General features: G+C 34.5%; 1 protein-coding gene across 5 annotated transcripts in view; it reads left to right on the top strand.

The window, feature by feature from the left end:
• The window catches only part of MTFR2 (mitochondrial fission regulator 2), a 44,077-nt gene that overhangs the window by 1,532 nt on the left and 19,373 nt on the right, over positions 1 to 23,172 (top strand). Inside the window, exons 1-4 of one of the 5 annotated variants that reach the window (XM_031964221.1) lie at positions 13,387 to 13,726; positions 17,153 to 17,220; positions 20,030 to 20,143; positions 22,299 to 22,403. In XM_031964221.1, the coding sequence (XP_031820081.1) occupies positions 17,158 to 17,220; positions 20,030 to 20,143; positions 22,299 to 22,403 (282 nt within the window). In that variant the 5' untranslated portion in view covers positions 13,387 to 13,726; positions 17,153 to 17,157. Of the gene's footprint in view, positions 1 to 13,386; positions 13,727 to 13,757; positions 13,972 to 14,554; positions 15,017 to 17,152; positions 17,221 to 20,029; positions 20,144 to 22,298; positions 22,404 to 23,172 lie in introns of those variants that run through there. The other 4 variants (XM_003769487.4, XM_031964222.1, XM_031964219.1 and 1 more) reach the window with 4 other exon arrangements.

Consider the following 23,172-nt stretch of genomic DNA (forward strand, 5'->3'; position numbering starts at 1 on the left):
TTGTATCATTTTTTGGTAAGAAGCTGAATATCATCACCATTACCACTTCTGCATAAAGAAAAAGGATATATGTTTTTGGTAACGTTAAACAAACAAAAACAAAACAAAACATGGTGACTAATTATGATTATCTAAATGGATTGTCCTGCTAGTCCTTATGTGACAAAAAAACATTCACTTCCCTGATGTTAAAGCAAGAAACCAGAGTCAGGTACTGTTACTGAGTTTTTCTTTACCTACATTTCTCAAATACAGAAGTGGAACATTATGCTGGTACTCAGTATGAAAACTTGAGTTTCATTCCAGAACTTAATGAAAGGAAAAACTATATCCTAGATGTTAGCTATACTTCAAGACCAATAATCTGAATTTTGTATTAATTTTTTTAAAAACCATTCTTCTTATCCCTGTGGATAGGCTGAAGAGGTATCATTTCCATTTTACAGATTGTAAAATTCAGTCAGTGGATCATAGATCGCTATTGGAATTTGGGATTCTATACTTTAACTTACAAACCTATTATTAAACCAGAAAAGTAGGGAATCACCTATGGGCTCTGATAAGGAGGTAGCCTGAGTTCATGGCTGAAGATTAGAAACTAGTTTTACTTTATTTCCTGTTATTTAGCTTTAGACTGTATCCCATAGTCCATTCACTTGGAGCAATTTCAAGCCATAAGAGGAAAGGACCAGCAAAAATCATAACAGAACTTTGGGCAAAAACAACAAACAACAAAACTAACACTTCAAAAACTGATCAGTCCTTTCTTTTAGGACAAAATACAAACTATGGTACTGAAATCCTTTCAGAATTTGGCTACAGTGTCCAGATTATTGCCTGTTACTCACATACTCTCGTCCAGCCAAACTGGCCTAGGTATTTCATGCTGCTGTCATCTCCCTGGTCCTCAATGTTCATAAAGGACAAGGTGCTTCTAATTTATTCCTCTCCTTCCCTCCTATTTTGTATGTTTGGTTAGAAAAAAATAAAGGAAACTCCTGGTGAATAAAATTTCTTTATCTTTGCAGATCACCTTCTTTGCAAACTTAGAATCTTGGAGTTGCCTGGGGCCACTAAGACACTGAGTAATTTAATTTGCCCATTTATTCATTCTGATTTGCCCTCATTTGTCACATAGTCAGCATGTTGGTCAGAATTTGAATCTAGGTATCCATGACTCAGAGGTCATCTCTCTATTCCATGTCATGCCACTTCTTAGTATGTGGAAAATGAAATAAAACATTATATACATACAAATCTCTCCCATACCCCAGTCGAATGTAAGCTTCTTGAGGGTAAGGATAAAGACTTTCACTTTTGTCATATCCCTTAGTCACTTAGGACTATGTCTGGCACAGAGTAGGTACTTAATATATGCCAATGAAATGAATAGTGAGTTAGTAATATCACTTCAGTTTTTGTTTTTATAAAAAATGAAAGGAATCAGTTTAATTTTAATAAAATGTTGAGATTAAAATTGGTGCCTTTAGCATTTTTACATTCAGTATCCAAAAAAAAGGGGAATAGAAGCATTGAGCACATGATTTGTACTTTTAAAAATGTCAGGAGACTAAAAATCTTCATAAAAGCTCTTGTATTCAACCTCAAAATTATTTTATTTTTCTGAAATTATATGCCTGTAGGATGTGTGTGTGTGTGTGTGTATATATATATGTGTGTGTGTGTGTATACAGACATAATGCAAAATGTCACTGACTAAAAATGATGGGACAGATTAATTGGTTGGATGTTTTTACTTGATTTTAAAGTGAATGAAGAGGTACTACTTTCCCCATTAAAATTATCAACAAACTTAAGAAAAGGGATTAGGGACTGACTAGCATTGGTACCTGCTAAGTTTTGAGCATCTAAGTTTTGCATATTAGAAACCTTTGACTAAGTATAAAAGTGCATTTAGTGAACTAGTGGGGGAAAATGGGTGGGATTATAAAGGAATTTACATAGGTGTAGTCAGTACTCAATAGAGGAATCAATATGTTAGAAGGGACTTAAAAGAGGTGGTTTTGAATTTAAAAACATTTCATTCCAATTAGAAAATTCCTGTCATTTAATCCGATATGTGAATCTGCATTTTTAGATTAGATATTTAAATCTTAAGAAAATGGTTCTCATGTAGGGTATTTCATTTAATCAAGTATTATGTGTAAGATTAGCTGGTTTTTCTTGTCAACTTTCAAACTTTACTGAGTTAATAATGAGGGAACAGCTTTTACAAGACACTGAGACATTCAAGAGAAGCAAGCTTTATATCGGGGTACAAAGGAATAATAATAGACTATAATAAAGTTAATATTTATATTGTAATTTAAGGTTTGTTAAGTGCTTTATAAATATTCTCATTTGATTCTCACAGCAATCCTGGCATGAGTGATACTATTCCCATTTTACAGATGAGGGAACTGAGGCAAAATTTCTTTGCTCAGTCAACACTTCTAGTAAGTGTATGAGAGACAGGATTCAAATGCTGGTATTTCTAAGTCCAAGTCCACTAGCACTTTTTGCATGCCGTTTTATTTATTTATTTATTTTTTTAAACAGTGGACTACATTTTTACAGTGACAGTTGACACACAACTTAAGGTCCTTCTTTTGCTGATATTTTTGAGTTACTACTGCAAATATAGGCTTGAATGGTTTACAGATAATTGACAAATGTAAAGAAACTTTAATAAATTTGTTCAAAACCCAATGGATATTGAAAGCACAATGTGCTAATTGAACATTGGTTGTTAATGATATCAAGTTGGGTATATAATAAGATTTTTAATAAATACTTATATGCTTCATAGTTTTATTAAAGCCTGTTGCACATAAAATCAGAATTAATATCATGTTAATGGTGAGATTGCATCAAGCCCAGAACATTACATTATAAAATCTTTCTAGTAGTGGTAAAAATTGAACCATCAATAAAAACTGGAGAATTAGTTAAATTAAAAAAAAAAAAACTCATAGTCTTTAATAATAATATTTAAATAGTATTTCATTTGATCTTTGTAACAAGCATATTAGATAACTGTAATTGTTCCCATTTTACAAATAAGGAAAGTGAGGAGAGAGGTTAAGTGAATTAATAACTAGGACCCAGGTCTTATTGATTTCAGATTCACTATTCAACTCACAACATTCTATACTGCTTCTTTACATGTACATCATAAAAAAATTTTGATAAAATAAACTGCTTCAGTAATGAATGAGAATTGAAAATCAGCCTGAAATGCAATGAGGAAATAGCACAGGACTTTCAATGATGGCAAACTATTTATTGCCATTATATGTTCATCTCTTAGACTATGTTATGATTATACTGTATTTTTGTGAATTCTTTTACCTAAAAATATTTAAAGATGCCTAGTGGATATAAGTAAATATTAGTGAAGACTTGGCATAAAATATTAGTGAGGCAATGTAATTAATGGCTAGAGATTTAGGTTGGTTGGTCAATGGTGTAATGATAGACGATAATTCTCATGGTAATTCTGTTATTTGAAAAGAAGACACTTTGTATTTGGAATGGAGGATTTGTGGGAAAACTGATAGGAATAATGCAAACTACAAATCTTTGTTGGTAGGGTTTGAAAATAAACTGATGGCAGTCATAATTGTTTTATGTATTGCTGGATAATCATATAGGATGTCAAGTGCATTTTTTTAACTCCATCTCCACAAGCATTGTTTACAGTCATATTTCTCAAGGTCTGATACCTTTAAAAACTGCTTTTTGAAGTTGAAAGCCTAATTATAATAAAGCATTGTGAAAGTTAAAGCACCCCTGCCCCCCAATATTTAAAAATTATCCTAGTCCAAAGTCTTTGCACTAATATTAAAAAAAAAAGTCCTGCTCTTTTTTTTTTTTAAATACATCCTTGAAAGATTCCTCTGTTAAGTAATTAAGATATCATAAGACAAGCGCCCTAGATAGATTCACCTAAGAACACCAACCTCCTCTTCATTCCTTGAAGGAATTGAGAGCAATGGTACACTTAAAAGGAAGAAGCTTCTAATTGCCTTATTTGAAATATTTCTTGGCTTCACTTCTGACCTGTTGGAGAGTTCCTCGAGGACAGTTAAAGGAGGAACAAAATGCTTTTTAGGAAAATGGGGAAAATTTAAAATTTAAAATTAAGCGATTGTTTGATGAAACAAACTATTGGTTGCCTAAACTCTGAATCCTTTCAAACTTGAATGAAGTAATTAAGATTTTTATCAATTGGGACTTTGAATGGACATATGTTAAATGGTTGAGAGCATAAGAGACTGTGCCAGTTCGATTATTTTTCTAAGCTGGGAAGAAAAAAAAAAAAAGATTTAGAATAATTATTTCTCCAGGCTTGGATCTAGAACAGAAAAATTTAGAATTTTCCACAGCATATTGCATGAATGAAGATGCTCTTCATCAAGGATCTTTTAAAGTATTCTAAATGGAGACAGACAAGAATATCTAATTTTCCTGTAGGTCTTATAAAATTAAGGGAATATGGATAATGTGAGGCAAGATGGTAGAGTGAATAGTTTAGAAGACTTGAATTCTTGCTCCATCCTTGGCACTAGTTTTGTGTCCTTGGGATGAGTTACTTAACTTATTGTCCTCAGGCAATCTTCTGTGGGAGGAGTTTCTTAATGAATTTTCATTGAGAATGTAGTCATTCCTACTCCATATTAGTTTCTTCTCTCTTCCCCCAATACAACTTTTTCCTATTTATGGTCATTAAAAACAGAGCATGATCTTTACAAAATCACACAAATAAAAGATTTGTACATTGAAGGACAGGTTAGATAACTCCTTACTTACAAAAGACTTATAGTACAGGATTAGAATTTCTATTACTAAATCACAAGGGTATTGTATGAGACACAAAGACATTTCCTCATTAATTCAGAGCTTCACAGCTAAAATTTTAAGCCAGATTTGAACCTTTGTTTTACTCAAGCCTAGCATATCATCCACTATGTGGTGCTGTCCATATTCCTCATATTTTAAAGACATTTTTCTTAGATTCTCCACATTTGCCACCATGACAAACTTTGTCACTCAGAATGGCATTCTGAAAGATAATTGAGTGATTACAAAACACAAAAAGATTAGAAAGTTTAGTACAAATAATTTTTAAGTGATGATTCATTTTTTTTAAAAGGTATACATCTGATTCCAATCTAAATTAAAATGTTAGTGCTTTAAAAATACTTTACATACATTGTTAATTCAATTTAAAAACAGATTTTTTTTAGCTCTTTTGGGTATTTCTGTTTTGGGGTGGAGAGGGCAGAGAGAACCTATAATTTCATTTTTCAGGTCTGGGTGACAAGTTGAAAACTATGTAAAATAAGATAATCTGTATCAAGTCAAAATATTGTAACACTCAAATTCCTATTTAAATGTTAAGAAACAAAAATCATTCCTAAAGCAGTAGCTTTCAGAAAGGGGTTAAACTGAAACATTTTAAACATTATTCCCTTTGAAATAAATACTATTTCTAAAAGAGCACTTTTAATGTCAGTGATTTTATTAACTACAGTAATTTTTTTTTTCAATTATGGCATGAAATGTAAATAGTATGAATAAACTGAGAAGCTATTTAAAAATTCAGCTGGCACTTAACTAATTTCAAGTTTTCAAAATTCTTTACACACACGATCTCATCTGATTCTCCCCCCAAATCCTATAAGGTAGGTTGTATTTTTATTCACCATTTATATATGAAGAAACTGAGACTGATGGAAATTAAGTGATACACAATCACTCAATAAGTTACACAATATTTGAAGTGGAAATTGCCGTACTTGAGTCTTAAGCCTCTAATTGTGCCTTACACATGATGTTTCTCATAAATTAGGATGTCACTCTTTAATTGGAACGGTAAGCATATTACAAAAACTGAATAGATCGATTATACTTTTTTCATTTTTAGAAAAAGACACACAACTCTGCTAGAAATTGAGTGCTGACCCAGATCTTTTCTATTGCATTACAGTCTTTTTTGCTGTACCATGGCTTTTTTACACGAGTCAACTACAGCAAATGTTAATTAATATAATTCTGGTACTGTGTACTAAGTTTAGTAATATATAGACAAAAAATAAAGTAGTCCCTACACTGAAAGTACTCATGTTCTCCAGATACTAATTTTCTTCTGCTCTGCTCAGCTATACCATAAATTTATCTTCACCTTAGATTTTTAATTTTTAATCTATTTCTCTAATATTACCTTTCCAAATAGATATACTTTTTAGATATTCGACAAAACCTCTCAACTTTGGCCTTCTCTGAAGGGGGACCATTTCTATTTCTACAACCAAACTTGATACTGAATTTTATCACTACTTCATCCTGACTATTGCACTGAAACTGCTTTCAAAGATAATTTAATTGCTGGATCTTTTTTGAATTCCACAGTGTGAAACAGTAGTGTTGACAACTTCTAGATACCCTATATCACTGCATATGTAACTTTTCCTTTTATGAAGTATCATCCAGTGTCTTTCATGGCTCCTCTTTCTCTGTTTTTCCAAAGTAAGGAATCCCCAAAAGTTTGTATTAGGATATCTTCCTCTTAATACTTGTTTTCATTGATTAATTAGTTACCCATGGTTTCAGTTATCCACTCAGTAATTCCCTACTGTGAATTTCAAGCTCCAGACTCATTTACCATACATGCACATGTAGAACTTTTGATCAGCGCACAAACTTGGGATCTGAATTTGTCATCTTAACCTCATTTTCTCCAATCCTCTTTAAGCCTGTTCTAGTTTAACTGTTCAGTACCATTATTTTCCCACTTACTATGGTTCAAAACCCCAGAATTATCTATATCTGATCAGGTTGCAAAACTTTGTTGATTGTGCATTTTGAGTTTCTGACCTGCTTGCACATACCTTCATATTCTTTCATTGTAGAGGTACTTCTAAATTCAATTACACCCTCATATGGTGATAATATCTCCATAGTGAAAAACGGGGTTTGGCACCAGGTATTATACTAATGATCACAATTCCTTCTTTTCACTGATTAGAATTAGAGCAGAAAGGTCAGGCACCAGAGATTCTAAAGATAAATCTCTGAAAGGAGTTGAAATAGCATATATACAGCATATATAGCATATAGGCTGTATAAAAAGCCTTACTCCTTTCAAAGGATGAGTTATTTTGATCTATATATTTTGCAACAATCCTGGGAACTGATACAGAATGGCTAAAAGCTTAAATTCCTACTATGTGCCAGGTACTATACTAAGAACTAGCAGCATAAATGCCAGCTGATAAGAGTTGTGCTGTTTTAAACTTTATTGTTATGATAGCTAACCTAAAGATCGTTAAGTGCTTTACAATTTTTTCATTTTGTTCTTTACAAATCCATGAGAGAGAGATGCTATTACCACTTCCATTTTCCATTTTACGTCACAATGTCAGAAACTGGATTTGAACTTGGGTGTTAAACTCCAGATCTGTAGCTCTATTCATTTTGCTGCCTAGAATTCCAGTGGTGAAACATAACATAATGTGGAGCTGGGGAGCTTAGGATAGAGTTCATATTTCTTTGCCTCCCACAACTGTCTGTGTAGGTGTTCAAAATAGTCTATAATCTGGAGTGATAATATTATTTAAAGTTACTTCCTTCTAGTCTCCCATCTTTTCTGCCTGATTTAAAATAATAGCTCCTTAATAACAGAGCAACAAAGTATGCTCATTCCCATCTCTGTTTCTTTGTATTGTATTGCCTTTTCACTTTTCCAAATTTTCCTTTAAAGTCTAGCTCAGTAAAGTCTTACCTTTTCTACAGTGCTTTTACTTAAGACTGCAGAAAGACAGAAATAGTAAATACTTCCTATTCAGATAATGATGCAATAAAAACTACAGTCAATAAAGTACCAGGGAAAGACAGACCAAAAACCAATAATCTAAAGAATAAAGGGATCAAATAAATCACAGAAATGATCAAAAGTCTATGGGATGCATCTATAGCAGTTCTTAGGGTAAATTTTATCTAAATAGTCAAATATAAGAGAAAAAGATAAGTAAATTAAACATGCAACTAAAAAAGCTTGAGAAAAAACAAATTGGAAAAACACAATTAAATACCAAATTAGGAATTCTGAAAATCAGATTAATAAAATTAAGTTGGTTTTATGAAAAAAAAAAAGTTAAACCTTTGGTTAATTTGCTTAGAAAAAGGGGAAAAAAATTACCAGTATCAAAAATGAAAAAGGTAAACTTCACACCAATGAAGAAACTAAAGCAATGATTAGGAGCTATTTTGCCCAAATTTATACCAAAAAGTCTTATTCTAATTGAAATGGATTAATATTTACAAAAATTTGCTCAGATTAACTGAAAAATAAATTAAACCCCATTTTAGAAAAAGAAATTGAATAAGCCATCAATGACTCCCTAAGAAAACACTAACAGACCCTTACATTCCATCATACATACTCCTTTAACAATGAAAGTAGAGATGACACGAATTTATACATCTGGATGTTTGTTTAAATTCATCTTTAGTTATTTCTCTTTAAAAATTTATTAGAATTTACTATTAATAGACTAGTATTTGGAATTTAACCTTCAGGTTATCTTTCACTTCATTTAAAAAAAAATAAGCCTTTAAACAAATTATGCTTACTGCACTAAATTTAAAAATAGAAAAAATGATCTTCGATTTGGGATAATTGTTCAGTTATTTAAAAATTTTGAGCAGTGTTCTGATTTAAAAAAAAAAAAACACAACCTCAGAATTCTCATTCCTTTATTAAATTTGTTTCTATGTCCTTAAAAAAATCCGCAATCATCTATCTTACATCCATCTCACTAAAACCTCATGTTTAGGCTTTTGACATTAGGCTACGTTCTATTTTTTAAAATTATATAAAGAACACAAAAGGATTGTTTAAAAACTTGACTGCTTTTCTCTTGAAAGGAAGATAAGCCTTTTTTCTTCCTGAGGTTGAGTTTATTCACTAAAATTAATCTTTGAAAGGCATCTTAATGTTGTTTGCATTTACATTATTGTCATGTATATTTTCCTCTTGGTTCTACTCTTTTAAAATTCCCTCTTTTCGACATCATTATTTTTGGTGATGCTCTATATTGGTGAGTTATGGAATACTACGGTCTCTGAAGAATGAAAAACAAGTGATTTCAAGATGAATGAATGGATGCTTGGTGAGTATAAAGAAGAAACAGCATAGGTTATCAAAGTGCAAAGTAAAGGATGGAGTCTGAGGCTATATATGTATAGCCCCAAATAACTGATGAATACACCCAAGTATGGCACTGGTAGTTAATGAAAAATTTAGATTTAAAGATTCAAAGCAAGTTTCTTAATAGATTCCTTTGAAGGGCATGAAATAAAAATCACAGGGAAGGCATGCATTCTATTTTAAGTTCTGGGAGTGTCCACATCACTGAAATCCTTTAAAGTCTTAAAAATTATATTAAATATTGTTAATAACTAAGAGCAAAGGAGAGGGCTAGGGGATGAAGCTCAGTTGATATTTTTAAAAACCTTTGATATTGACTAGATTCTATTGTAATTTTCCAAAGTAGTACCACCTAATAAAATATGCACTGCAATTCCCACATTTAGTTTGTTGCTTTAGTTTTTTAAAATAAAGTAAATGGGATAAAATAAGAATTTCATAATTAGAGGCAATTTTCAAAAGAATTTGGTTTGGGAATATTTTAGTAGAGGAATCATTTTTCATATGGAGATTGGCCTCATAAAACAATTTTTATAACCTTTAAAGAAGCAATGAAGCCATATGAAAAATTATAGTTTAAGTGACTTGTCCAAAGTCATGTGATTGAGTGGGGATTATTATACAAACTTCTGATTACCATCCAAAACACTTAAGTATGCTGGCTTGTAAATAAGAGTGGAAAGTAAACCAATGGACACAACATTTTAGGTCTCAGCACCTTCATTTGCTCTAAATTTCCAGATATTTTTTGAGGAAGAACTACTTTTTATTTCCTTGGCAATTCCCAATGGGAAAAGAAGCAGAAGGCAAATAGAACATATGGGCCTTGAAAGCAGTATTCATTTTTGACTTCTTATGCACCTTATTTTTAGTTTTGTCCAACCTATTTGGTGTTCTCTTAACAAAAATAAATTTGGTAGATGAGGAAATGGGCAAACAAAGTTATTTGGAATGTAATGTGACTTACTTAAGGTCACACAGGTAATAAGTATATGAGGTGTGATTGACTTTGGAAAGCTGAGTGTCAGTGATTCCAGGCCTAATAAATTATCTGCTGATTCCTGATTACTGTTGAAGCTGGAGGGCTGACTGATGAGATCTCTAGGGGAATGAAATACAAAGAATGGTGGGCTTGCAGTTAGGAAGACCTGAGTTTGAATTGTTTTCCAGACACTTAATAGGGGATTTTTCCTTGGATCCTTGACCTCTGCCTCACTTGGCTGTAAAAAGGGATACCAATAGTCCCTGCCTATGAGGATTATTGTAAAGATCAAATGATCTTCAAAGTAAAAGCTCTGGGCAAACCTCAAGTGATCTCTGTTAACTGTTATTTATCAGTATTAGTAATTTTAGCTTTGGCAAAAGCTAAGGGCCACTTCATTCTGTAAGGTGAAGTTGAACTATATGATAACTAAGGGCTCAACTTTTTAACTTTTGTTACAAATAACTGGTAGATTGTAGTGAACAAATCAAGGAATCTGAAATTAGTACATTACCTTATTCTCTATTGTATTTCCCATAGCTAGTACACCATATTTTTTCTTTCCTCCAGATTTCTAAACCATCTTCAGTCTTCATCCTTTCAGCCAAGGTCCTTGTTCACATTTCACTAATAAAAGTAAAGATAACATTTATATAATGCTTTCAGGTATACAAAAAAGGTATGTTTCATAAATATCTCTTTTGATCTTCACAAGAAGCCTGAGAAGGTGCAGGTTGGGCCATGGATAAAGCAGTGGCCCTGAAGTCAGTAGGACCTGAGTTCAAATGCAGCCTCAGACACTAGCTGTGTGACCCTGGACAAGTCACTTAACCTCAATGCTTACAAAAATACACCTTCAGGTAGGTGCTACTTTTATCCTCATTTTACTGATGATGCACAAGATTTAAGTGACTTGTCTGTAGGAAAATATTCCTAGTAAGTTTGAGGTTGAGTTTGAACTAGGTCTTCTTTCCAGTACTCCTTTTTCCACCCCAATTCAACCTTTTTAAACTCCCTCTTTACATTAAAAAAAAAAAAAAAAAAAAACTGCCATTACTCCAATTTCTTGGTCCTTGACCTTTGTAATGCCATCCTCCCTGAACACCCACTGCTTCCACATATTTGGTCTTTTTAAATTTTTACCATCTATATGTGATTATTCTTCCATGTTGGCCTATAAACAAGCCCAGATCTCTCAAACTATGTCCTATATATTTCCATTTTACATCTAGACTACTAGAAAAAATTATTCTGTGTACTTCCTCCCTCTTTACTTCTCAATCCTTTTCAATCTCATCACTCATTTAAGACTACTCCACAGTTGCCATTGATCTTTTAATTGCAATCTTTAAGATGTTTGTGGCTTTTGCAAACTGCTGACTGATCACTCATTTTTGTCTTGGGTATTGTCTTTGTTTTTGTGTTGTCAGTGTCTAGCCTCAAATAAAGTAGCTGGTCAATAATTTGATCAGTTTCTTACTTGGAATTCCTGCCAAAAAGTTGTCTACATGGAAGTTAATTTCAACAGTCTATTCAGTAGAAAGGAAACTGCTTTTTCCCAATTAAAAAATTTTCAATTGATGAAGTAATCAAGAAGTATTTATCAAATACTTACTGTGTGCCAAGTTAAGTGATAATGAGGATGCATAGATAGACAAAAAAATATATACCCTACCTACCCTCAGGGAGCTTACATGCTAATAGGAAGACAGCATTTAAACAAATGAGCGCATGTGTGTGTGTGTGTGTATACATACATACATACATATATATATATATATGAATGAGGAAGGTAACTTTAGAAGGTAAAGTTCAACTTGAGCTATAATTTCAACCACTTGAGTTAGCAAATTAGCAAAGTGGTATGGTGGAAAATGATTTTGAAACCAGAGGGCTTGAATTCAAATGCTGCCTCTGCTTACCCAGTGCCTGCCTAAATGACCTTAAAAACAATCACTTAAATTTTCTGGTGTTTAAGACTTTTAATCTTTAAAAATCAAAGTGTTCTCTTAGATTATCATTAGGGTCCCAGATTATCATTAAGGTCTCTTCTGCCTCTGAACTTATAATCAGAAAAAACTATAATTCTTAGTGCTTTCCAATGGTGGCTTTTGCAGGTTGTTAGAATAAGAGAAAACTTACTAGAAAATAATGACAACACATACGAAACGACTAAGAATTAGGTTTACTTGGTTGGATGGCTAATGAAGCATTTCCCCACATTAATAGTTGGCAAATTTACAAGTTTTTCCACAGTAGGAATGACTTAAAACAATTTATGTGTGTATATGTGTATGGATGTGTATAAAGCTTTCTCCCACTCTCCAGGTGCCCTATGTCATATCCGGGGTCAAACAAAATCTGTTCAAAAACTTTAATAACCTGGCTTTTCAGTCTTTTTATATTTTACTTCCCCATCCAGTGACACTGACCTACTTGCTGTTCTTTATACAAGACACTTCATTTCTCATCATGGAGCATTTTGCTCTATTTCAAGCCTGAAATGCCCGATTTCTGCCTAGTTGCTAAAATTCTTACTAAAATTTCATGAGAAGCCTTTCCTGAGCTCCCATAATTTTGGATGTCTTTTCTCTGTTGAATATTCCTAATTTATCTCGTTTGTTTCTGTGTTTGTGTAGTGTAGTGTAGTGTGTAGTTTAAATATTGTTTCCCCTCTTCTTCAATACACTGTCTTTTGCCAGAGCTTATGAGTACAGTACCATAGATAAATTGTTCAATTAAGATCTTGATTCCCGATCAGGGGTCTTATTGTTTGTTACCTGCCTCTCCATGCAGCTTTATCTGGACATGTTGTGAATTGTGTACTACTCAAGTATTTTAAAATACTTCTTAACCTTATTACCCGTCGGTTTAATTATCCTCAATGACAAGCAGCTAAAGTAAAGCGAGAAGCATTATTAGTAACAGGAACCCACAGCATTTAATACGCAACTTTACCGGCTCAGCACATTTCTGGGGACGGTGGTGGGAGTGGTGGGGTTGAGAGAGGGGTCTCTTTGGAACCGCCGGATACATAAACTGTTCAAGACCAGGGCTGAATTTGAGACCAGAACAGCATGCATCTCAAGAATGGGAAACGTCCGAAATGTGACCTGCTAAATAGGGAGGGGGGAGGCCGACCGGCCTAAGACCGCAGCGAGCAGAAAGGTCTCCTGACAATGCCTGGCTCGAGCTGGGAAGGGTGGGTGCGGGTCCCGGGGCCAGGGACCGACCTTGACGGGGTTAGCAAAGGGCCCTTCCAGGAAGGAGGACGGGACAAGTTTCAAGGCATTCCCGACACTCAAGAGTATCCACGAGGGAACAGGAAGCGCTAGCGTGGCCCTACAAGATCTAAATTGGGTCCAACGATAAACGTCCCCCTTGGGACTCGGGAACTGGCGCCCTCGGGAGGGCCAAAATGTTAATTACTAGGACGACTTGAGTTCCTATTGGTCTCCCGAATCGAAGACCCGCCTCTCAAGGGGCCGGAGAAAGCTGCTCTTTCCTATTCCCGGATTTTTGATTGGCAGGTAAGACAGCCCAATGGGGGCAGGAGGTCTGGGGTTGGTCCAATACGATGGGCTTTAGGCCGCGCCGCGCGGAGTTTGAGTGGTCTGTGTCTGATGACGACCCCGGCCGCCGCCGCTGCAGCAGCTGGGAGGACCTGGCGTGAGCCCCCGGGGATAAGTCGGAAGGCTGACTCGAGCCTGGACAGTTGACGCTAGTGCGAGCGCCCGCTTCCCGGTGGCCTCTTGAGAGGCCAGCGGTGCGAGAGGTAAGTGAGGCGGGCCCCGGCGCAGAGTCCACGGGGAGGCCCCTCTTTCTGCCGCCTCATTCCCCGAGGTGTTCCCAGAGTCCCGGAAGCCGAGGACCTGGGCGAGAGAGAGGGAAGTGTAGGAGACGGGCTCTGGGCCTCGACCGCGGGGCCAGTCCAACTTCGAAGCAGACCGGGCCCGCCGTACTTCCGGAAGGCCCATTAATATGATCTTGGACGTCAACGAACTACCTATTATTTGTTCAGTCGTCTTCAGTCCTGTCTGACTCTTCGTGGCTCCACTTGGGGTTTTCTTGGCAGAGAAACTAGAGTTTGCCATTTCCCTCTCCCAACTAATTTTACAGATGAGCAACTGAGGTAAACAGCGTTAAGTGAAATGCGTAGGGTCATACAGCCAATGTCGATTGGAGGTAGCATTTGAATACAGGTACTCTGGATTCACTGCCCCTCCTAGTGGCTCCCGAGGCAGAAAGAGAAGTTCAAGTGCAGCTTCAGAGGGCGGCTCTCTGTGTCTCAGGCCGGTCTCTGTTTCCCTGCCCTGAGATTAAGCTTTAAAGAGAGACTCGCGCCTCCCAAGGAGTTTACAATTGTAAAATAGTGTTTTCTCCAGATGTGCTAGTCCTAACTGAACTCAACTCATGCATTCCAAACGCTAACGAGAGTGGGCCCTGAAGGAGTGTTTTACTGCTACTACATACAAACTATGCTGCTGTGACGCAAGGAAATATCGAAAGTTGAAAATGGTCATTCTCCCCATTATCGTTTACAGGAACCTTTGTTCAGAACTTTTATCAGTACCAAAACCTATCTTATGGTTGCACAAAGATGACACTGAACCAGGACTCACCCTCAGAGTTAACATTCTATCTGGGAGAGAGAAGAGTTCATATATTGATATAAAGAAAACGAATACTCAGTTCGGGAGAGGACAAACACTAGCAGCTCTTCAGAATGGCCTCATAAAAGAGGCATTTCAGCTAAGCTCTGAGGAAAGAAGACAATCCAAGGAGTCAGGAAGAAGGGAATTCCAGTTATGGTAGCCTTGGTAAAGGAAAGTAGAAGAGAAGATGTAATGGGATATATGAAAAACATTAAAAAAGGCCATTTTTCTGGATGGCGTAAAAATTAGTTGGGGCCAGGTTTAAAGGTTTTTCAAGGCCAGAAGTTTATATTTGACTCCAGAAGTAATAGAGATCCCTAGAATTGAAGTATGTGGGGTAAAGAAAACTTGATATACATTGGCAACTAGATTGGAAAGGGAATGGATGTAAGGGAACCATGTGCAGGAATTGGCAGAATTTGCTAACAGGATACTTGGGCAGTGAAGAATAAGAATGACTGAGGTTTCAAATAGGAAGGTGGAACCCTCAACAGAAATGGGGAAATTCTGGAAAGAGGGAAGGTTTTGGGAGGAAAGATAATTAGTTTCATTCTTTGGTATGTTGAGTTTGAGATACTTAAGAGACATTCTTTTGACAGTGGTCAATAAGTAGATACTAGATGTGAAAGTTAAGAGAGGTACTACAATTTACTAGTTTAAAATTACTTTAAGGCACCATTTAGAATTTAGCTATATAGAGATGATAATTCAACTGAATTGATGAAATCAAGAGTAGACAGTTACACCTAGCCTTTTGGTGTATCCACAAAAGTTGTGATGAGGATAATGATCTAGCAAAAGAGACTGAGGATTGTTCAGATAGGAGGAAAACCAACAGACTTAATTTCATGAAAACCCAAACAGGAAGGAGTATCCTTTCAGGTCAATAGGATGATTAACAGTATTAAGGATGAAGAGAAGTCAAGGATGAAGATGAAGAAAAGACCATTGGATTTGTTGCTTAAGAGATAGCTGGTAATTTTGGAGTGTAGTTTTTGGTGGAATTAAGAAGTTGAAATCTGTAAAAGGTTGAGGAGGAGGTGTAGGTATGGAAATTATTCATATTTTTCTTAGAATTTAGCTATGATAAGGAAGAGAAATGGTTGGTGGCAGAAATATTAGGATCAAAAGAGGATTTTTTTTTTTAAGAACTGGAGATACCTGGATTTGTTTGTAGACATTTGGAAAGGAACGCATATTTCTCTATATATTTATAAACACAGTAAATTTTTTTTGTAGGAAGGGCAAAGCACTAATAATTGGGGGAACTGGGAAGGGGTTTTTAAAGTTGTGGCCTTTGAGCTAATCTTGGAGAGAAACTAGGGTGAATTCTCACAAGAGGAGGAATTCTATTTCAGCTCAAGGGCGCAACCTGTGCTAGACAGAGAGGTTAGATGCAGAGTGACCTGCCATGGGAAATAACAAATACACTTGCCAGGGAGATGAATTAGGACAATAGTTCTGGGAGAGTTATTAGTCTGTAAAGATGTTTTGGAGAGAGACTGACAGAAGACCTTAAGTCAGTAAGAAGCCTTTTAATCTTACTAAACTAGGGAGTGACATGTTTAGACCTATTTTAGAAATATTAGTTTGAGAGTGATGTGTCTAACAAGAAATTAATCTAGTCTTGAAAAGCCTGAAAATAAAACAATCATACTCTAGTAAAAGATCTAAATTTGAAGTGGTTTAGCAAGAAAAATAATTAGGGGTTGAGAAAACCGAATTTAGACCTAAAATATTTCCTAATGATTAGAGCTATCCAATTGTTTAATGAGGTTGCCTTTAGAAGGTTTTTAGTGATAATCTTGATGGCTACTTTATCTGATATGTTGTTGTAGTGACTCACTTCATGTGAACTAGACCAGATAACCTATTTAAGGCACCTTCCAATTCATAAATCCTTGATTCTGTAAATTCAATAGTAATAGTAACTACCAGCTTGGAGAGCTGGTGGAAGTTTTAGGTGTTAGTTTTATATAAGTTGCAACTGAATATAATTCTGTATTTGAATACCCCACTACTAAGAGAGTGTACTTAGCCTCTTTCTGGCACATTTCTTCCAACAACCTTCTTCCTTCCAGAATAATTCTTGTTCAGGATGGAGTTGTTGATATTGCTTTTGGGTGTCTGCTTCATGTCTTTAATACAATTTCCATGCCAGTTTCTTTCTCCTATAAAGTCATGAAGTCTCAAATTTTCCCACATCTGACATATTTGTCCTTTTATTTTCAGTTAGAAAAAAAATGGAAAATAGTATTCTGAGTCCAGTGTTTTATTGAACTTAACATTCTACCATTTCAGTGTCAATGTCTCTCATGTTGAATCTCCTCAGACAGTTCCTGGAATATTTTGGCATCCCCATAGAACAGGTAAATATATTTCACCAGACAAATGACCTCATTGTACTTGTCTTTAAGTTGTTTTAGATAAATTTAAAATGTAGACCTTTAGTCCAAGGCAACATTTAAATTTCTTGTTAGGTAGAAAGAATGCACATTGCTTAGTATGTAATTTTTTAAAGAGATTGAATATGGCAATGTTTCTTTTTCTAGGCCTTCATTAAACAACTACTTTTGTGTTTCAAACTACTAGCTTCAACTGTGATCACAAAAGAATTTAAAGAACATAGATAGATTCTACTATTAAGGAATTTTTATAAAATAGCTGGGTCAAAAAAGAAGATACAGATAAGATAATTTGTTAACAACTATGAGATTTGTATGTATTTTGTACTCTAAAATCTGAATTTGAAGGGGAGGGATTGATGGAAATATAGTAATAACATGGACAAAGGTACTTTGATATCAGTTGATCATCAATAGTAATTGATTATCTACTGTGCTAGTAAGCAGGTGATTCAAAAAATTATAGGGCAGTCAGTCCTTAAGGAATTTGTAAAAATGGCAAAGCTAATAATCAGTCAATCAGCAAGCATATTTGAAGTGCCTGCTTTATGTTGGACATTCTTCTATGGATTCAGACAGCAAAGATACATTTTTCCATTCTCAATGAGCTTACATTTTTGATAGGATCGTATGCATATATAAAAATGTATACAAATAAGGTGTTTTTCCTGAGCAGGTCACAAATTTTTTTTTTTTTTTGGTTAAACATTGCAGTTTTTTTTATTTTTTTTATTTTTTTTATTTAATAGCCTTTTATTTACAGGATATATACATGGGTAACTTTACAGCATTAACAATTGCCAAACCTCTTGTTCCAATCACCTCTTACCCCCCCACCCCCTCCCCTAGATGGCAGGATGACCAGTAGATGTTAAATATATTAAAATATAAATTAGATACACAATAAGTATACATGACCAAAACGTTATTTTGCTGTACAAAAAGAATCAGACTCTGAAATATTGTACAATTAGCTTGTGAAGGAAATCAAAAATGCAGGTGTGCATAAATATAGGGATTGGGAATTCAATGTAATGGTTTTTAGTCATCTCCCAGAGTTCTTTTTCTGGGCATAGCTAGTTCAGTTCATTACTGCTCCATTAGAAATGATTTGGTTGATCTCGTTGCTGAGGATGGCCTGGTCCATCAGAACTGGTCATCATATAGTATTGTTGTTGAAGTATATAATGATCTCCTGGTCCTGCTCATTTCACTCAGCATCAGTTCGTGTAAGTCTCTCCAGGCCTTTCTGAAATCATCCTGTTGGTCATTTCTTACAGAACAGTAATATTCCATAATTTTCATATACCACAATTTATTCAGCCATTCTCCAACTGATGGACATCCATTCAGTTTCCAGTTTCTAGCCACTACAAAAAGGGCTGCCACAAACATTCGTGCACATACAGGTCCCTTTCCCTTCTTTATAATCTCTTTGGGATATAATCCCAGTAGTAACACTGCTGGATCAAAGGGTATGCACAGTTTGATAACTTTTTGAGCATAGTTCCAAACTACTCTCCAAAATGGTTGGATTCGTTCACAACTCCACCAACAATGCATCAATGTCCCAGTTTTCCCACATCCCCTCCAACAATCATCATTATTTTTTCCTGTCATCTTAGCCAATCTGACAGGTGTGTAGTGGTATCTTAGAGTTGTCTTAATTTGCATTTCTCTGATTAATAATGACTTGGAGCATCTTTTCATATGACTAGAAATAGTTTCAATTTCTTCATCTGAGAATTGTCTGTTCATATCCTTTGACCATTTTTCAATTGGAGAATGGCTTGATTTTTTATAAATTAGAGTTAATTCTCTATATATTTTGGAAATGAGGCCTTTATCAGAACCTTTGACTGTAAAAATATTTTCCCAGTTTATTGCTTCCCTTCTAATCTTGTCTGCATTAGTTTTGTTTGTACAAAAACTTTTCAGTTTGGTATAATCGAAATTTTCTATTTTGTGATCAGTAATGATCTCTAGTTCTGCTTTGGTCATAAAAACCTTCCCCTTCCACAGGTCTGAGAGGTAAACTATCCTATGTTCCTCTAATTTATTAATAATTTCATTCTTTATGCCTAGGTCATGAACCCATTTAGGTCACATATTTCTAAGGAGATCAAGGAAACGCTTCATATAGGAGACAGTGCTTGACCATAGAATCATGGACAGTAATATGGGACTTTAGAGATATTTAGTTCAAATTTCTCATTTTATCAATAAGGAAACCGAGGCCTAAAGAGTTTTAACTTGCTGAAGTCATATAGGTAATTAGCACCATAGGGATGTTTGAACTCCCTTGTTTTTGACCTCTGAACTATTGAGTTTCCTTTAGTTGAATGGTAAAGGAAAGTGGCAATTACAAGAAGCAAAAATGAGAAAATGCATCCTAGGCAGTCAGGGGACTTTAGTGTATTTAGTATTGGGCCTATAGGCCAGAAGCATTGACTGAGGGTTTCAAATCCTGTCTCAGAAACTTAGTGTCTTTGTGACCCTGAGCAAGTCACATAACTTCTGCTTGCCTCAATTTTTTAAAGATGGTAAATGGAGATGGTAAGAGCTCCTAACTCACAGGGTTCTTTTGATGATCAAATGAAGTAGTATTTGTAATCAATTTAGTAGAATATCTGACACATAGTAGCTTCTTAAGAAATGTTTTTGTCCCCTCCCCATTTCCCTAGAAAGGATATTGCTTTTTTTTTGAGTATTTGGTTACGTTTCTTCCAAAATAATAATTATTGTTTATTTTTTTGTGGGGCTTTGGGAACAGTTTACACCAATATGGGAAGCTCATGCAAATGGTCGAAGTATTATTCGAGTTATAGTGACACGTTTACCTTCAAATCTTTTTTCAAGAACAGATTTATACCAGATATGGTCCACTGTAAGTAAATATCATTTTTTCTCTCTGTTAGTGGCCAAAAGGTCTTTGTTTATAGTTACTCAATATTCTCTCTGTTCCTTTGTTTTTATGTAATTTTATTTTAATTTTTTAATTTTCAGATCCAAATTCTCTCCCTCTCTCCACTCCTCTCATAGCCATTGAGAAGGCAAGAAATGTGATACTCTTTATATATATAAGAAATCATGCAAAACATAGCCATATTATGATAAAAGGAAGCAAAAAAAAAAAAAATAAAAGAAGTAGAAAAAAAGACATGTTTTAATTTGCACTCAGAGTTCCATTGTTCTGTGTGTGGAGGTGAAGTAGATAGTATTTCTCATCATGAGTCCTGTATAATTATTGTGGATCAGGTAGTGACTGGACTAGTCAAGTCTTCCATAGTTTATCATCATTATAACATTGCTATCACTGCTGTGTTCTTTTACTGCTTTTTGCTTCGCTTTGCATTAGAAACAATCCCTTTCATCATTTCTTCCATCACAAATCATATACCACTGTTTAGATATTCCCCACTTGATGGGCATCTCCTCAGTTTGCAATTCTTTGTTATCCTGCAAAAAAACCCTGCTATTTATATTTTTGTATAAATAGGTCCCTTCCCTTTTCTTTGCTGCATTGGAGATATAGACTGAGTGGTTTCGCCAAAATAAAGGGTATGCAGAATTTTATAGTCCTTTGTTCATAGTTGCAAATTGTTCTTGGAAATAGTTGGATCAGTTGACAACTCACATCCCCTCTAGCATTTGTCTTTTCCTTTTCTGTCATGTTAGACAACCTGATGTGAAGTAGTACATCAGAATTTTAATTTTCATATCTTTAATTACTATTAGTACTTTAGAGCATTTTTTAATATAGCTATTGATAACTTTTATTTTTCTGAAAACTGCCTGTTCACATTCTTTGACCACTTATCAGTTAGGGAATGGCTCTTATTTGTGTAAGTTTGACTCAGTTCCCATTTGAGAAAAATGAGTTTTGTCAGAGAAATGATATAAATTTTCCCCAATACTACCCCCCTCCCCACCTCCCAAGTTTTCTTAATTTTCACTGAATTAATTTTATTTGGGCAAACTTTTAAAAAATCTAATGTAATCAAAATTATGTTTTAGTTTCCATGATCTTCTCATCTCTTTTTGGGGTCATAAATGCTCCTATATCCATAGACATGATAGGTAATTTTTTCACACTCCCTTAATTTACATCAGATAGAACCCTTTATTTCTAAATCATTTGCCCATTTTGATCTTAATTGTGATACATGGTGTGAGATATTGGTCTATACTTCATTTCTGTGCATATATAATTTTATTATTTCTATCTATATTATTTGCCATTTGTACATTAAATGAAATTTTTATATCCATTAGTCAAACTTGATATTTGATTTTTAAAATTGGTAGAAGTAGAACAAAGCAAATAAATCAATTCTTTTTTTACAAAGTTTCCTTGTTCATGTCATAAGTAAATGATTTTTTGTAATTTTTGCCTAAAACAAGTTTTTCTGGCATCCTCCCTTATTGCCTTTGTCTTGCTAGGAAAAAGTTTGGGGGCTTAGGAGATTTGATTTCTGGAATAAAATTTAAAAATACTTTTATAGTCTATTCTATATGTTAGTAAAGCTTTTGACAAACATTTCATGATATAATTGTGGAAAAGATGATTTATAGGCTGGGTGATAGGGAAAAATGGTAGCTGATTAAAATATCTATAACATAATTGATTGTTAATATATGACATTGCTCAATATCGGTTTGACTGATGGTCTCTGTTAAAATGTTCCTTGAATTTGTCTTTCTCATTATTTTTATTAGTGACTTAAATGAGAAAACAGATGGCATCACAATAAATTTGTAGATAACACGAAAGCTAATACAGATGATAGACTGGAATAATGGGGGCAAATATATGTAATTTAATAGGAATAAATATAAACCTTTAAAATTTAAAAGGTTTTTTGGTACTAATATAGAGAGACATGAAGCTAGAAGGTAGTTCATGTGAAGGAAATTTAGTTTCATAAAGTTCCAACTCCAAAGGCTTCAATTTAATGTCCTTTTTGTATGTGTTGATGACACTAGATTTTCAAACCAGTTTGCTAAAATAACTGTTTAAGTTTATTTTTACATTTAAATAGATTTTACCAGTATGGGAAAATAAGGAATATGGATCTACTCGAAGTATTGTTCGTAGCATTGGGAAAATTCTTCCTTTAGAACCTTGTCCAAGACCTAATTTTGAGGTAAGTTGATTATGCGTTATTTGATTTAGCATTCTAGGTCCTGCTAAGTGGGAAGTATAAGAGGTTAGGAATAAAAGAGAAGGAAAAATAGCTTTTTCTTTTAGTGAATTTAAAATCTGATTCAGAAAATGAGTCATTTTACTTTTGATATGATATGAACTTTTTATCTTTTTCCACAAACCCTCCTCTAGGAGCTACCTACCAGACATTTTAAATTGACAATCGTGATGGGACCTCAAAAACTGATCTCATTCTCTTTCTTCTAAAAAATTTTCCACTCAAATTTTGCTTTTAATTGTACTATCCTTATTAGACTCTCAGTTTCATATTCAAAATCTGGCATTATTTTCAGCTCTTCTCTCTTGCTGATCTATTTCCAAATTAGTGGTTATATACTTTTTCTAGAATCATAACTTTTCTCACATCTGACCTATTCTCTGTACTACTTTATCTTAGTGCTGACTCTATCACCCTTTGCCTAGTTCTTTGTCTATTCTGAGCTTGAATACTAGTAAAAGAAAAAAGCATTTCCTTAAACATGAGAAATAAAAGATTACTTAGGAAATCTTGAATCTGTTTCATACCTATTACTTTCTTTTCTTTTCTTTCTTTCTTTCTTTTTTTTTTTTAATTATAGCTTTTTATTTACAGGTTATATGCATGGGTACTTTTACAGCATTGACAATTGCCAAACTTCTTGTTCCAATTTTTCCCCTCCTTCCCCCCACCCCGTCCCCCAGATGGCAGGATGACCAGTAGATGTTAAATA

This window comes from Sarcophilus harrisii, chromosome 4, assembly GCF_902635505.1.
Source record: "Sarcophilus harrisii chromosome 4, mSarHar1.11, whole genome shotgun sequence".
In the NCBI taxonomy this organism is placed as follows: Eukaryota; Metazoa; Chordata; class Mammalia; order Dasyuromorphia; family Dasyuridae; genus Sarcophilus; species Sarcophilus harrisii.